The following is a 16824-nucleotide window of genomic DNA, read 5'->3' on the forward strand; positions in this document are numbered from 1 at the left end:
TTCTTCTAATACCCTCATTGAGGCACTGACTTGCGCAGATCAAGTTATACGAGTCCTTGGTGCAACATATGAAAGCGCAGCACGCCCCAAACACACATGCACTTCACGCATGAACTTTCCATGAAAGAGTTATTATGCTCATTAGATCTGTGCCCCAAAAGTGGGGGGACCAGGACAACCCTAACCAAACGACGTTCTTCTCTAAGATCTTACCACGCTTCAGAATAATCTGCACTCATAATTTATGGGGAAAACATGAATAAGATAGCAGACAGTCTTTCCAGTTGAGGAAATTATATTGATTTAATGGAATGAGTAGTTTTGATCCCCAAGGTACACATGTTTTGCGGAAAAAAAACTATACAACTCTGACAGTCTCTGCGATTATCGTACCGAAGTCATATGTACTTGATTGCCCAGGCCCGCCACCTTGCAGACCATCTTGCCATGTCCTCTTAAGTCAAACACGTGGAAAGAAGTTGAGTGCAGACAAGATGGCACTCTTTCCAAACACACAAGACCTTCTTCCGGTGACCCTCCAATCCAGAATCCTTGCTGATACCACCTGTTCCGGGGCCGGCTCTTGGGATGAAGAGAAGGCTTCATACCTTTGCATTAGTAGTAATAGAATCAACCAGTGAAGCATGGTATACATACTGTCCTTCTGTCGCCCATGCCCTAACAAACTGATTCATGGTGTTCCGGCGGCAGGAGTGCTGCTTGGGAGCGCTGCTGCGCATGCTCAGCAAAGACCGGCTCAGCGTCTTGCATCCGGTGTGGAAGTTCCATGTCTGGGCAGGTGAGCTGCCGCCACCTCTGAAAAGTAAGAGAAAAATGTCAGTGCACTTTCAGCAGCAGTGGCTGGCAATAGACATATGGGTGGGGGGTGGACTGGCACACTTCCAGAAAGGAATTCTCCCAAAACCTTCAATAAAGGAGTCAAAATGCAGTGATCGATGTGAGCAGGAACGGTCAGGAGCGGTGGTCAACTACTTTTATTTTTTTCTGTTTACCATTCCTCTACTTACTTAGCAGTGCAAAGTCACTTTGAACCGTGCAAATAATTCCATGAATCGAGCCCTTGGTGTACAAAATGTTAAGCTGTTTAAATCTAATTTGCACCTGAGGAAGGGAGCTTAATCCATCAGTTGACTGGGAATGTGAGTAGAATCTGCCTGTGGCACCCTAAGCACCCCACTCGCCCCCTGCCCCGACCTCTGATTCTCATGACATTCCACACCCCTGTCTCACCCATCCAGCTTATCTGCAGGTTTGGGGCTTCTTTCATCTGGCTGACATGCTCCCTCCCCATTGGCTTGGCCATAGTAATCCAAATAAGAAAGGGACTAGTCCCTTTTCTAGTTCATATGGTGGAAGCCATCTTGGTTTGTCCTTTTTTGTGGGCGATTGGGCGCATGAAATAAGCACAGAGCTCATCTCCTGTCCGACCATGAAACCTTTAAAACGATGTGCACCTCGGAGGGAGCCCAGTTGTCTGAAAGGAATCCCCACTCGGTCAGAGGCATACATGGGGGTAAAGGCCCTGATACCTCACTGAGTCCTTGGCATAACTCAGGCAGCCTTAGGCTCCGGCTGGCAGGCCGTTACTGGCCCTGTACCTGCTTGAGTGAGGAAGTGATAGTTATGTGTCACCCAAACATTTGGTATTTCCGTAAATGTTTAAACTTATCAGTGTGAATTCTGTCCAGTCACTTGCCTGTGAGCTCATTGAATGTGACCAAATGGACGCCACAGGTTATCAGAGTGCCTTAATTCTACTTTTAGACTGGACGTTGTTAAATTGGTCAGGAAACCTGATAAAGAAAATATGTACATAGGTTACTCATTTTGACAACTTATTAATGGTTGAATGATGAAAGAATAACATTTTAATAATGTGAACACTATTAAAAACATGGCAACTCTATTGCACACTCTATGTGGTTTCAGGTGATTCCTCAATGAATGCCCTTTATGCCCTACGCCTGAAACCTCTCTTCCTCTCGAAAATGCGAGTCTTGTCTACATTTGCTTCAACACATGATTCTCCCTGCCCTCTACTCAAGCGTATTTTTGTTTTGCCCCTTCTGTCTTGGGATATGTAATATGGAGAGTGTACCATTTCAGTAGCCCCCTTCACAGATTATACTATTCCGGAAATGCCAAGCACTTAATATGGTTTCCTAAATTGGCACAATACTCTTTTGAAGTACTGATTACCCCTGCACCCAGCTAGTTGGAGTAATCTAGGGATTTTCCCTTACTGAATATTTGTACCAGGGTAATAGCGCTTAGCCTATCAGGTGGCTGGGAACACTGGCATAATCTGCCAGTGACTGACCATGCTCTCCCAGCCACCTGAGAAAATCCTGTGTGTATTACCATTCTTTTCCCCTTGGAGCACCCAGCACACTCCGCCCCATCCTCAACCTCTCCTGTGGCCCCCACAGCATCCGGCATCCTGCCCTCCCTCACTAAGCCCAGCCTGATTTACCTGATGACCCTGCAGCCTTTTCCTCCCAGCCGCTGTACTCACAAATAGAAACGGGAATTGCACCCTTTGTTATTTTCCATGTAGTCAGCCAGCTTGCATTAGGGTCATTAGGCATACAAAATACATGTTGAGACCATCTCCAATCAGAAAAGAAATACATTTTAAAAATATTCACACTCGGGAGAAAGCCATGGTTTGCAAAATATGATTTTTTTCCGTTCAGGGGAGTACGGGGCCCGTAACAGGCCTGAGACCTTGGCGAGGTCCTCGCATTGCTCCAGCCTATCTACATATACCCTCAAATGCAGGGGTGATCACTATATTATCTGTCAGTGCCTTAGACATCCAGGACTATGTGCAACCTTTGTATAAAAAATGTGCCTCAGCTGCAATAATCAAATATGTTAAATGTCTACACTGCAGCTTGACTCTTCTCACTAGTAAATGTAATTTATTTTGACAACTATATAACTTTTATATTTCCATCCTTGATAGCTATCCAGCTGTTATCTCCCTTGACCTACAAAATAATGAGCCTCCTGGCATATCTTGATGTGGTTATCTCTCGTGGTTCTTTCTCCAATATCATTTTTCGTCTAGACTGAACAAAGTCAAACATTTAGGGGTTAATTTACCAACTTCCAAGAATATGGATGCATGGTTTTCCACATGCTTTGCCGCTCCATGGGATTTTCTATTGTTTAGCAGGTGCAGTGGGGTCATGCAGTGTTTACACCATACGGTCCAGTTGCCAAAAGAAAACTATTGCCTACATGCAAGGAGATGCTTACACTGTGGTGGTCCTCTTCATGCAATTTACCTATTAACAAAATTCACAGCCATTTGAAATGTGGCAGATAAATATGTCCATCTGCAATGTAAAGATGACTTCCCAGCCCCTAATTCCCATTCCACATTTAATGAAGCAATCTACATGTTGACATCTGTATGTGCTAGCATAGCCCGTTCCATTTAGGATGTTAGACAATGGGCCTCATTACACGGAAGGCGGTAAGGGTTAACAGTCACCGGTAATGCTACCGGTGACCGTTAACCCTTACCGCCTTACTACGAGGTCCCTTTGCGGGACCCGACCTTAACGGCTGGTGTAGACCAGCCGTTAAAGTAGGGACCCGCAAAGGGACCTTGGTGCTAATTACGGTACCGCAATTTGCGGTACCATAATTAGCGACTTCCCCATTCCCATTATGCCCTATGGGGCAAAAATGGGAATAGAGAAGGGCCATAGCGGCATGGGGAATTACCGCCCTGCCAACCTCGGAATGGGGTGGTAATTCCCCATTCTGCCATGGCGGAATCGGTAAATTACCGGCATGAACCATGGTGCTAATAGCACCATGGTTTAGCACCTACCGTGTAATGAGGCCCAATGTGTTGCCTTGTATAGGCAAGTTATTGAGCAGACTTCAGAAAACATGGTGCGTAGTATGAACCAATCATATTTGAATTATACTTAGTAATTTTTAAGCAAATCCATATTGTTATAGTTGGGTATTTCAGAGTTCTGTAAAATCCAATTTAATCCAATTTCTGCCCCCTGAAAACAATTGTCTTCTTTTGGGGTTTATCCGAAAATCTCCACTGCATAGCAGCGCTGACCTTGCTACACAAGGAGCAGCTCGAGACTGTGTTTGCTGGTAGCGAATGCAGTGCAGCTTTCAACCAGCAGTAACTGACAAGGTAAGAAAGGTATGGGCAGGAGGAACAGCCATTACTGCTCCCAATTAACAGTCCCACCTCTCTTATTACTCTTTCCTGTGTTTTGCTTTTTCTACTGTATGTTGACAGCTAGACTTTCCTCCCCTTCTAGGAATCTCAAATCTAGGTGTTTTGCTTTTTCTACTGTGTGTTTAAACTTAGGGGTTTCCCCCCTTCAAGGAATCTCATGTATAGGTGTTTTGCTTTTTCTACTGTGTATTGTAACCCATGCTTTTCCCTTTTCCTTGACACCTGAATCCTGAGGGGTACTTTGTTGTTTTAATATAGTGTTGTGCTTCTCCCTCACCTCTCTCAGACCTCCCCTGGCCCTCCTCTTCGCTTCCTTCCTCCTCTCCTCCTCTCTCCCATAGCACCTGATGAGCTCTCTAGACAAGTCTGCTCTATGAAAGCCTCATCTAACTGGTGCACCCTCCTCCTCCTGGTCTATCAAGGACATCATCATCTCTCTGCTCCAGCCTTGGCCGATTCTGTAGCTACTCCTGCCACTGGCTCCTTCCCACTACTCCTTTTGCATACCCTTGGGCGCCCTCTCCCCTATAATGCAAGTGAACCTGTTCACTTTCACCTTATTGACCGTTCTCCTCCCTCCCCCCGGATCATACTCCTTCCTCCCCCTCCTGCACCCCTCCTTATTCTGTTACTGAACTTGTATGCTCCAAATTGTCCCACAATCTAGTAGGAAAGTTTTTAACTGTCTCTGTGATGAATCAACATCCAGGACACCAGTGGTCCAGGGATGAATATCGGTTTCTAAACCATCAATCAACACCACACCTGTAGTTCACCAGAAGGGATCCAAACATATTGGAATATAAGTGAATTATAAGACCTCCTTGTTCAATTTTGGTAACGTGGATGGAACAGCAGGCTTATCTCTGCAAGGTTGTGGATCGTTGGTTAGTTGTAACACAGCAAAAATACAATTATTACCCAATGATAAAAGGGACTGTCCATTCAAGGTTGTATAAAAATATATACTTCATAATTACTACAACAGACAGTTCTAGCACACTACAAATATGACCACCCTGTAAAGGAACACAGAGGACAGACAGTTTCACCAAGGAAAAGGGATGCACTTTGGATAGTGACAGGAGCATAGTTGGTAAATTAATCAGTCTTCCGGTTCAAGGTTATTCGGTTTCAGCATCTGGGTGGCAAACGGTCATAACTGTCTCTAGGGGCCTTCAGAGAAGGAGCAGGGGGCAGAACCAAAATGTACCTGGTGCTGAAGATGTTCTTGGTGCTTGACAGCGTCAAGGGGGTTCGAGGGAGATTTGCAGCCCTTGAGACAGTTAGTGATGGGAGATAGCCATGAGTACCAGGCGGCAGGTAGTTCGGCAAACGAGTCTGGACGGACATCTGTAGACTGTCCAGAGCAGCAGCTTGGGCCAAGAATTGGCTCTGTGCTGGTTGACAGATCTGGAATGCTGGTTGAGGCGGCCCGGACAGCTCTTGTGACTGCGGTGTGACAAGAGTCAGCAGTGCAGCCAGATGCGGTTCGAGAACTTGACTGTCTCAAAAATGTCCTTAAAAGATGGTCCCTGGATGATGCGTGTGGCACTCCTCCTAGCTTCTTTGTAGGGCCTGTGTCCTTTCAAGGTAGATGGCACAAAGCTCAGGAGAGTGTTTTCAGGCAACGACCTTGTCCTTAGTTCAGACACTCTCCGGCACTTCCCACCTAGGAAGCTTGCTGGCAGCACCTAGCAGACCACACTGTATGCTGGCTGGGTACTGGTTCTGGTGCTACTGAAAGGGTCCTCTGAGTCCAGTATCTCCCTCTGTTCCCTGGGAACTGTTTAGGGGAGGGATCTTGCTTCCCTCTTGGAACTCCTGGAATTCTTTCACTGGCGGAAGATGTAAGGTAGATTCAGCTCAGGTCCAACTGAGTCCTTCTTCTTACTCCTTTCAAAGTCTTCAGATGATCTGCTAAGTGAGGGGTTCAGCTCTCTTTTAAAGCCAAATGGGCCCCCCGTAATTGGTGCAGGCTAAGCCCACCCTAATGAGCCAATAATGGGTCCCCACCAACAATCTTTTGTTGTGCATGAGGCCAGGACCTGAGTGCTCTGCAACAGGACAGACAAGGGGGTGACAACATATACCTAAGTCAAACCCATCTCCCACCCTGTTGTAGATCAAAGTGTCTCTATGGTTAACTGAGCCCTCTGTGACTCTTGCTTAAAGTGCAGGGTTCCCCTGAGGTTTGTGCTGGGAGCAGACTTCCTGTCTCCCCCAAACCACATACTTCTCCCCTCTGAAAGGGGTCAGGTCTGCAGGGGTTTGCCCATGGTAAATAGTGGACCCAGACATACATTTCACTGCCTTTCATACAGAGGGGTGGGAACTAGCCGCAAGTTGACACATTGCACACCAAAGGGGTGTTAGCCCTGCCTTTCCTGTGGTCTATTCCGGCAACCATGCCCCTTCAGGCTTGCTTCAATTATCTCTCATTAGTATGCACTGCCACCAGCCAGAGGACAAAGGAAAGCAGATCCATGGGGCCTTTGATATTTAATTAGGCTGCCCATGCTGAAGGAAGGTGTGCCTTCCCCCTCCTTGAGATGCTTTGATGGTTAAGGGAGAACCATGTTTGTTTGTCACAATATGACCAGAACTAAGGTGACTCATGCAAAATATGCGTGTTATTTCATAGGTGAAAGAGGATACGTTGGTGATTGAGACACTTGGCTCCAAAATACACTGCCAAGAAATCCCTGCCAGGTAATTTAACCTTATGTAGAGGAGTACATGTGTTGGGCAAGACAAGTGGCTGTGGCACCTAATTGAGAAATAGTCCTTTGAGCTAATTCATGTTGTATCTTTTTTGCAGTACAAGAGTGGATTATTTGGAGGAAGATGTTTTTAGAATTAAAGAGTGATTCAAGAACTGTAAAACAAGAATAGGGACTAAAGATCACAGCTCCTGAAGAATGTTCACCACTTGGAGGGCTGAAGAAGAGAAACATGTTGAGCAGTAGGGAGGACTGAGTATTAAATCATAAGACCCCACCCAATCTGAGAACTCTTACATATTTCTTTCTGCCAAGAGAGTTGGGATATGGTATGGAGATAGTCACATGAGTACTTTCATTGTTTTTAGGTGTTTTGTATTCGTGAAATTGTGTGTTTTAACTTTGTTTCTATGTGAAATTAATTAATATCATGTATCGTGTGAGTATTTAATAAAATTTCATAGATTTATTTTACTACAAATGGGGTGATGTTATTATGTCGTACCTTAACCCTGAAATATTTGGATGGCAGATTGTGAATAGGTTGTGAATTTTCCTTCCCCCTGAATACTGCAAAAAAGGACTGTTTTGAGTCCTACCTTTTCGTTTAGATATATTATAGCTCTTCTGGGCATAGATTGGATGCTGATGTACCCTGAATTGAGGAAGGAGTCCTAAGTTTCTCTGTATACTGTGAAGATATTAACTACCACAGAGAATTTTCACAAAGCTTTACTCTAGGTTATATAGTGATAAAGCTAATTTCACAACGGCTCGTCTGATAGGCTCTTTGAGAATTTGCAATGGCCTTGCTTGATCAGGCTGATATATGATGAACTCTATTCATTCAGAGGTGAGTCCGGAGGAGGTTCTAGGTGACATAATGTCAATAAAGCAGTTTAAGTCCCGTGGGTGTCATTATGCTCCTTTGGAGGTTTATTGCACTTGTTCTGCCTTATTAGCACCTTGGTTGTGCTTGAGCTACAATGAGGTATGTCACAAGGGGAAATCCCAGTCACATTGTGTTTGGGGATAATCTTGCTAATTATGAAGCTGTGAAGAGACACCGCAGAGTGCAGTCAGTTTAGGAATATATGGCTTCTCAAGGTTGATATCAAAATATTTGCTACGAATTTTAAATTTTGTTTATTGAGGGTGCTATGGAAGCAGATCCACACTACACAAACAGATTTTAGAAAAGGTAAGTATGGTACAAATAATACCAGGCTCCTTCTGGCTGTCTCAACAATCTGTGATCAATGTGCGCATGTGACTGGGATGCCCGCCATAAATGCCAAAATGGTCTTTGACTGGCTTAAGTGGTTGTACCTTGACTATGTACCTGAGAGGTTTGGCTTCAAACAAGGGTTTAGAACTCTCTCAAGTGGTTTATATATTAGCTGAGGGGAATCTTTCTCTCTGAACAGGGTATGGTCAGAGAAACTTGGGCTACACTGTGACACATGACCAGAGGCATACACAAGGTAGGGCCTGAGAGCAGAGGGCAAGGTCCACCCAAAATGTTTGAATGCTCACTTAGGAGCTGATCAGCAGTGGTAGCACAGTGGAGAGACGAAGGCGCTCTGGCTCCATATCACATGTCAGGAAGAAGGAAGATCTCTCTGCTTCCAGGTTCCTGCCTGAGTGGATTGTGGGGGCCAGAAACCAGAAGAGGAGTCTTGAGTCCAGAGCTTGTCAGAAAACAGGTAAGAAAAAAACAAATTGGTATGTATGCATTGGAGCATGGACGTTTTCTAACAGTAACATGGATTGTTTTACTGGCATGTTTGGGCAAAGCCAACTTGAGCAAAGCCAACTTGGTCAGTGTTATTACATGGAGGTGGGGTTGGGTGTGAAGGGTTTATGGTAAAATGAACGATGCAGCCTTGCCATTTTTTACTGGGATTAAGGGCAAAGCCAACATGTGTGTTCTTACATTGGGCGGCAGGGGGGAGGAGGGGTGGCATTTACACAGTCTACAAGAACATGTTTACTTACTGTGGCTTTACATTCTTTAATGGCATTAAGGTCATACATCCATCAAGGAAATATTTCCTTCCTGGGGTTTTGCATTTTATATTGGCGTTAAAAGCAAAGTTAACAAGATGAGTGTTCTTACAAGGCGAGGGCGGTATTTGTGCAGCCAGCAAATAGATATGTTCTTACTGTGGCATGGCTTTTGTTACTGCCGTTAATGGCAAAGTCAGCAAGATGTACTTACACAGAGGGGGGTGGAGGGGATTGTTTCAGCCAGCAAGGAAATTATGTTTTCTTACTGTTGCATGACACGTTTTACTGGCGTTATTGGAAAATCCAACATGATGTGTGTGATTACACGGGTGGGAGGCATTTGTACTGCCATCAGGAAAATGTTTGCTTACTGTGGCATTGTTTGTTTTTTAACCAGCGTTAAGGACAAACTCAACATGATGTGTTGTCACGTGGCAATGGTCTATGCATAGCTTCTTCACCAAAAGACAGACAGTTCTCAAGGCTGCAGACAACTGCATACCAGTCTCACCATTATGCGGGATCATCAAACACCAGCAAAGTCATGGTGGGTTTAAAAGGTTTGACGATACTGGACAGATGATCCCAATTTAGGATGAAATCGGTATGCTCTTGGCTCCAGCCTTGAGAACTGTGAATGTTATGGTGGGTTTAAAATAGCATGAACAAATCCCTCTACTTCAAATATGAGAGTAGACTAGACCATTTCTGCTAAACCATGCATGCAATGGCGCCACCCAGTAGCCATTCCTGGAGGTTCACCTCCAGGTCAATTGTCTTTGTCTCATACATGCATAGTATATAAATGTGTATAGCATGAATGCCTGGGTAGATGTAATTGTTGGGTGGTGGCAACGCCAGCCACTGCATAAACAGAGAGATGTCCCGCCAGGAACTCATTTATACATAGAAATACATTCATTAGTGTAGGTGGTAGCAGGGTGATTGGTAAAATCCTGCCCATACATGGCAGTATTAATCAAAGGCAGGCAAATGGCTCCTTTGGAGGGTTCAAAAAGACAACTCATTATTTTATGCCTTGCATGTTGCAAGATATTTATTTAGCAAAATAAGTCAATTCATATATCATCATGTCTTCAAACAGGTAGACAAACACATGTATACTTTTTGGAGCAACACAATGAACATATGAAAAAAAAGTGGACATATATCAAAAACACAAAGATGGCTCACAAAATGGAAAAATTTCAGGCGGAAAAAGGGGGAACAAACAATTGGTTCAAAGTTTACATCCCATGAAATTTCACCAAACTCCTCACTATCTGACTAGACATTTGACTCAACCACTAAAAAAGCCACATGTACCTATTCACGGGTTCAGGGGTCACTGGCCTGTTAAGCAAGAAGAGCTCTATTATGAACAAAACCGATAACAGAGTAAAAGGTATACGCCTGCCGTCTTCTGGACCTTATTTGTTGCTGATCACTGAATAATGCCTGTGTGGGGAGTTGAGGATGTCCGCACTCTTGGGGACATCGGACAATGGGATATAAACAGCATTCATTAGTGAGGTCCTGCATCAGCATTTCTTTCCTGGAATAGTAACAGCATGCATTAAGGCTGTACTTGTTGACTCACGAAAAGCCCAATCCACTCTGGAATTCAGGGGATCCGCAATGAATTGATAAGAGACACATTTACATCAATTTAATTTCAATGGACATTATTTGCATATTGTTGGTCATTCTGAAAACCCGACTGGAGCCATTGCATGAATGGTGATGCCTAGTTCTAGGGTAATCATCCTCCCTGCAGCAATGGACTGTACATCACATTAGAGAAGGTGGTAATTACAATCCCTGTCTTCAGTGCACCTCGCACTCCCTCATTGCTGTCCTGGTAACTCATTCATCGCACTACTGTGTATCACAGGCAAAGGTTTCGCTTCCCTCACATCGTGCCAAAAACCAATATCTGGACTATTCCCCACCATAAAGGCCTCTGGTCGGGAATACAGTGTGCTCTGGTTCACACCAATACAAGCCCAATGAACATTTTCTTTCTATGGCCCTTGCTAGCACAGTTTGCCACTTCAGTTTAATGATTCTCAATGTATCATCCTCCCAAAGGGAAAAGGATATGCTGGCCCTCTCGGGCTCAAACCAGTGACAAATAGGTTGAGCCCAGATATGAGCAAAGAGGGCATAGCTCACTGAACTCTCTGACCACTTTAATAATGTCCACTAAAATTAATACTATGTGAATTTACATTACACTCATTCATTGCACATATCCTGAAACCCAAACTGGGTGTTACCATGAAGTCAGGCTGCAAAATGTGCACTCTTTGCTAACCATTGCCTAGTGATAATGGACTATTTGTGAGTAAGAAATTGTGTGTTCGGGGTATTATTGAGGTGGTGAGTGCTTCGTTATGGCTGGCTGATGGCCTGAAATGTTTACCGATGTATTAAGTGGTTCGACAAACTTTGCCTTGCACCAAAATGCTCTTTTTTTGCACTACCTCTGTTCAATTATCATGTGTAGCTCTCAATGATCTAGACGGAGACAGGTTTCAGCTATTAAAATCATCCCACTTCTCTCAAAGCACAGAATAGTTACACACATACGGTTGAATTAAGACACCACTCACAGGAACACGAGAATATATTTGCCAACATGCTCAAGTCTCATTTTTTCTATGTTCTAATTGTGTTGTTTTGTGGCGACATGTAGTATTGTTGACTGAGCAGGATTCGACTGAATGTTCTGTGCTTTGGCCAATGCTGTAAAAGTACAAGTTTAAATAACTTACACTTGACAAAAAGAAGCATCAATGAACGATCTGGAGTGAGAACTCACCTCGCTCAATGAGCCTTTGATAGAGAACATTTTGTAGATGATCCACAGCGGGATGCAGATTACGGAGGATATAGCCATCGTCCAGCCCACAGCCTCACTCCACCTTGGATACACATACTTATTGTTGTATGTCAGGGGCTTATATTTAATCACAGAGAACATGAAGGTTGCCTGTTGCGGAGGATAAACGATGACAATTAGAACCATGAGGCCGATACCTGAACAGATCACCATGGCTTATTCCTGTTGGATAACTACTCATACAATGAATGCAAGAATGATTTCACTCACAAGTAATGTTAAATTAGGAATTGGCAACAATGATGATCATGGTTCCTGAAATCGAGGTTTCAAAAGTCTTACATTTAATAAAGAAAATGGCAAAATATATCCAGAAATGTATTCAGTGCATACAAACGAAAAGGTATGCTAGACACAAACAAATATAAGAGTATAACTTGATAGCATTCTAAATCAAGGAATATGTGTTATACACAATATTGAAGAAGTTAATATTGTAGAAAGGAGTACAGAAGATTGCTGACAAAGCAAAGTGCAATGCGGGAATACAGAGTCAAACCGATCAATGTGTCTTTACAGAGTACATCCGGGAAAAAAACATACATCTGTGGGAGAAGAGTGGTGATTACAGAAAGATCTGTTAAGTTCATGGCAAGTCCACAGATGCATGCTGAATTAATCTGCAGGAGTAAACTTCTCTGCATCTGTTGGGAAGTGAGCAACTATTCTTTATAAAGTTAGTCAAACAGAATATGCATCAGTACAATCTGTTGATATTGGGGTTGAATGAATGAAAAGAAAGCCAGCTTCAGGGTCGACGTCAAAGGACAAGGACGTTTCGGTGCTTGCCTGTTGGGTACCTTCCTCAGGACCAAGTTGTAGTCAGATGGACCCTGTGTGTGTGAAGGAGAGGATAAAGCTAAGTCAGAGTAGTGCATATACAATATAAGGTACCCTGCCCTTTTGTGTCACTGAAAGGATCACCGGGTACGGTGTTAATTGGCCTTGTGCGTCATCGTGTCTAAAGATACGAATGTGGATACTTCATACACAGGTTTTCAGTCAATCAAGCTCTCACACCTCCCCAATCACTCAGGATTGTGAATGAATTTGGGAACACAAAGAGCACTGCTGACAAAGGTTGACATAGTGACTCTGAGCTGCTGCTATTCGTATGCTTGCAGTGCTCATGAAGGTAACCTAATGCAATAGTGCAACCCCCCTTTTTGGATGCCCTCTCAACCTCTGGAGATGTAGCCAAGCTTTGAATTGGTTTATGAAATGCTCAGGCCATAAACAACCTAAACATCTGCCCCGTGGAGTTCCTATCTTGTGAACCTTCTCTCTTTTCTCAGCTCAGCCTTCCATGCAAGGGCATAGCAAGCATCTCTGCAGCCCCTCTGTGGTGAAGGGTGCCCCCTTCTATTCAGAAGGCTTCCAGATTGGGTTGCAGCCGTCTGTGTATGTCTCTCAGTTACATGGTCCTCAGTGGTCCTTACCTTATTTTCTGTAATGCTACTGCTCACCTAAGCTTTATTTAGAAAGGAAACTAATTCTCTTCCCCAGCGTCATCTTTCCTTGGAGAATCTGTTGATCAGGATCTGGGTTTCTGTTTGAAAGTGGATTGTTAGCGTCTACAACCAATGATACAATCATTCTGCTGCCCAAAGAACCACAACAATAATGTGTTAAAGCAGTACAATCCGCCATTCACATAATCAATAGTGGTTAGGTAGGGCACTTATGATCAAGGTTCTGATATTGCTTCGAGCTGGAAGTGCACACCTAACACGTGCCTAGCCGGAGCCAGCCTCTGCACCAATGAAGGGAGTTCTGGGGGAAGGGTAGGGGAGGTCTTCTGCTACTTCCCACAGAGCGGTTGGGGTGACAGATACACAGGTACTCACCACTGGCCTGTCCCGTCACCCAAATGGGCAAGTGAATCAAGCAAGAAGCCTCACGGGTAGGGCTAAAGGCGGGGGTGGTCCAAAGAAGAAGGAAGGAAAGCAGCAGGTAGAAAATGCTGAGACCCAGCACAGGTTTTCATGGGGGAAACTGGGTGTGGTATTGGGTGCAAAGTCACAATGGGAAACAATGGCTTTGATGCCAACCCATATGGGGAAAAACAGCATGAAGAATGTGGCGCAACAAGAGGGGCATGCATTTTTTGATATTTGTAAGGCTAGAAAAAGTAAAACAATATTCATTAGAATAGGGTCCATGAGGTCAAAGTCTTTCATAGACAGTGCTTTTGTAAAAATATAGCGCCTAGTTGTAAACCCCAGAAGTATTCCTAAATATGCTGATGGTGTTTTATTTTCCTTGAACATTTTCCAAGGTTACCACCACCACTGCTTGTAGCCTGGTTTGAACTTTTACACATTAACTTGCTACTTTGTTTTCTGTGGTTTTCCCAGACTTGACATAGGGTAGGAGAATCGAACCTGTCTTTGTACCTAACTACTGACCTCTATTGTTTTGTGAACGTGGTCATTTACTCTCAAAACCTTACACATGGAGGTATTTTGACTTCGAAAAATTGACTGAATTGCACTCTTTCTTGCTTTCATATTCTTTGTATTTGCGTTTTATATAGTGGGAACCTAGCTTGGAAGAACATAGTTGAAGGTAAGCTTTAAAAGATGACTATGCAGACCTAGGAAGAAAGGGCAGACTGTCTAGGGACTCGGTGGATATTGTTTCAAAGAGGGGAGGGCATGGTGCAGCCACCTTGGGTGTTGGGGGAAAGCATATCAAGGCCAAGGCCATGGATGAGGAAATGGCTTCTGTGCAAGGAGGATGAAGAAGGCAAGGGGCAGTACCTGAATTTATCAGAGATACAAGATGGGCCTTGGCTCTCCCAAATTACATAGATAGGATCAGGAATGATAGAGTCATAGACCCTTGGAAATTATAACTTGGAAGCTTGCAGTGTGGGTTAATATATCCTCGAAGTGGGAATTTAAGTGTGAGTGGGAAGGTGTATGATTCCCTGCTTGGGGAAGGCCCAGCACAGGGCCACAACAGAGAACAGTGTCTGGGATACCTCAGACATGGGGTTGACATGTACATGTCAGCGAAGAGCATCAGATGAAGTGATGGGAGGAATGGTATAATGGTGTGCCACAGGAGATGATGCAACCCAGAGTGAGCATCTCAAGGTCGAGAATAGAGGCCCAGCTAGGCAGTGCCAGGTAGCTCACATTGAAGGTGGCACGTGTATGCTGAGAAATGGAGACATTAAAAGAAGTTGTGCAGTGGCCCTGGATACATACTCATCAGAAAAATAAGGTTTTAGGGACTGCAGAGGGACACAAGATCAATAAAATACTGACAGTTTACTGACATCTATAAAGATGGAGTCCACAACCCCGCCTAACCCCACCCAACATTCACACTCGCCCCTTAGTCCCCACCAGGTGCCACTGTGTTGTGAAATTGTCAGGATATTATCAAACATCACAATAACTGAGCTATGGACATTGACAGGTGCACTGACCGTATGAGTGGAAGGGGAAGGTAGCGGGCAGGATTTGAAAGGGACCTTCATGGCCCGACTGACCCAAATCAGGACAGAGGCACTGGCGTGCCCCCGAAACCCATCGGGAGAGACTACAGAAGCCTAAGCCCACCGCCTCAAATGAGCATAGAAATGCCAACTAATCAATTTGCACTAACAATTTCCGCCCTCCGCATACATCTCTCAAACTCTGAACAAAACACAACCACAAACCTATAGCACAGCAAACCGCACAAACTTCACTACATTGCAACAACAAAACTAAAACACACATAGACTCGCACAGCAGTACACGATGACTACCGGCCGCAAACACTCCAGGCCCAGCCAACGGACCCACCAGGCTGAGGCCGCCAACAGCAGATCACTGCTCTCTTGCACTTTTCCAGCTTCCTCCCACTAACTCCCCTCCCTTAATCTTTCAGAGCCACCAGAGAGCCAGGGGACCACTACGGTGGTGATAGTGCGCGGTACAAATGTCCTTTAACATTAACATTAACAGTTAAAGGGCAATAGCGGACTGGAGTAAGCGAGCTGTTATCACAGTTTATTAGGTGGCCACTCTCAACTCAGGGAGTTACTTTCTCCCCAAGTAAGGTGGCGCACTATGGAAATCGCTTTTCAACACACATGAAATAAAAGGCAGGACTTGCTCATTTGAGACAAATGAAAACAAAAGGAAAATGTTGTTTTGTACCAGACATACAGATGAGATGCAATATTTGTAATTCAGGTTTAAAATGAATGGGGAATTTCGTTTTTCACACACATACAGAGGAGATGCAATACTTGGTAATTCTGATTTATTTTAAATGAATGGGGACATTTGTTTTGCTACACACCTTGAATTGAAAGGCAGCGTTTAGGATTTCTTATTTTGGGATTATGGACCCGCCACCTCCCCCCCTGCCTTTTTTAATACAATTGATTTCAAAAACAGTCAACCAGGTTTTTATGGGCTATACCTGCTCTAACACACTAGGCATGAACTTTGTTAGTTTCAAATTGTAACAACACTCATCCTGTGATTTTTCTATATGGGAATGAATTGATTTACTTTAATCAAATGTGCTAAAGGTCTACACAGGGTCTCTCCCTCCCCACAATTTAATGACAAGGATTAAGGCAGGGAGTTCCCAACAGAATGAGATTTCACCATAGGGGGTGTTTTTTTATGGGGGAAATAAGTTGAATGAGATTTAATTAATTGTGCGAAGGGCCTATACAGTTTCATCCACCCCATGATCCACTAATGGAGAGGGATAAAGGTAGGTGGCTCCCCACACAATTGATGGCTTTGGGATATCTACTTACATGGGAGATCTATGCATTTTGCTCAGGAAGACCACCACATTTTTAGGACCCTCTTTTGGTAGGCAGCTCACACCAGGCCTCTCCCACAGCAAGGCCCCTTCAGACAGGCCTCTCTAAGATAGGGATACCAGGTTTCCAGGCAAGGTTTCCCTGATGGACTTGGGTCCCT

At 44.2% G+C, this 16824-nt stretch overlaps 1 protein-coding gene across 2 annotated transcripts in view; it reads right to left on the reverse strand.

The window, feature by feature from the left end:
* Positions 1-284: 284 nt before the first annotated feature.
* Positions 285-16824, reverse strand: part of LOC138513606 (sodium- and chloride-dependent GABA transporter 2-like) — a 771005-nt gene continuing 754465 nt past the window's right edge. For both annotated transcript variants that reach the window (XM_069628589.1, XM_069628590.1), the window contains exons 14-15: positions 11801-11971; positions 285-816 (exon numbers count right to left, since the gene is read on the reverse strand). In XM_069628589.1, the coding sequence (XP_069484690.1) occupies positions 679-816; positions 11801-11971 (309 nt within the window). In that variant the 3' untranslated portion in view covers positions 285-678. The remainder of the gene's footprint in view (positions 817-11800; positions 11972-16824) is intronic.

The sequence above is a fragment of the Ambystoma mexicanum genome, chromosome 12, assembly GCF_040938575.1.
Source record: "Ambystoma mexicanum isolate Mex_15411 chromosome 12, UKY_AmexF1_1, whole genome shotgun sequence".
NCBI classification, from domain to species: Eukaryota; Metazoa; Chordata; class Amphibia; order Caudata; family Ambystomatidae; genus Ambystoma; species Ambystoma mexicanum.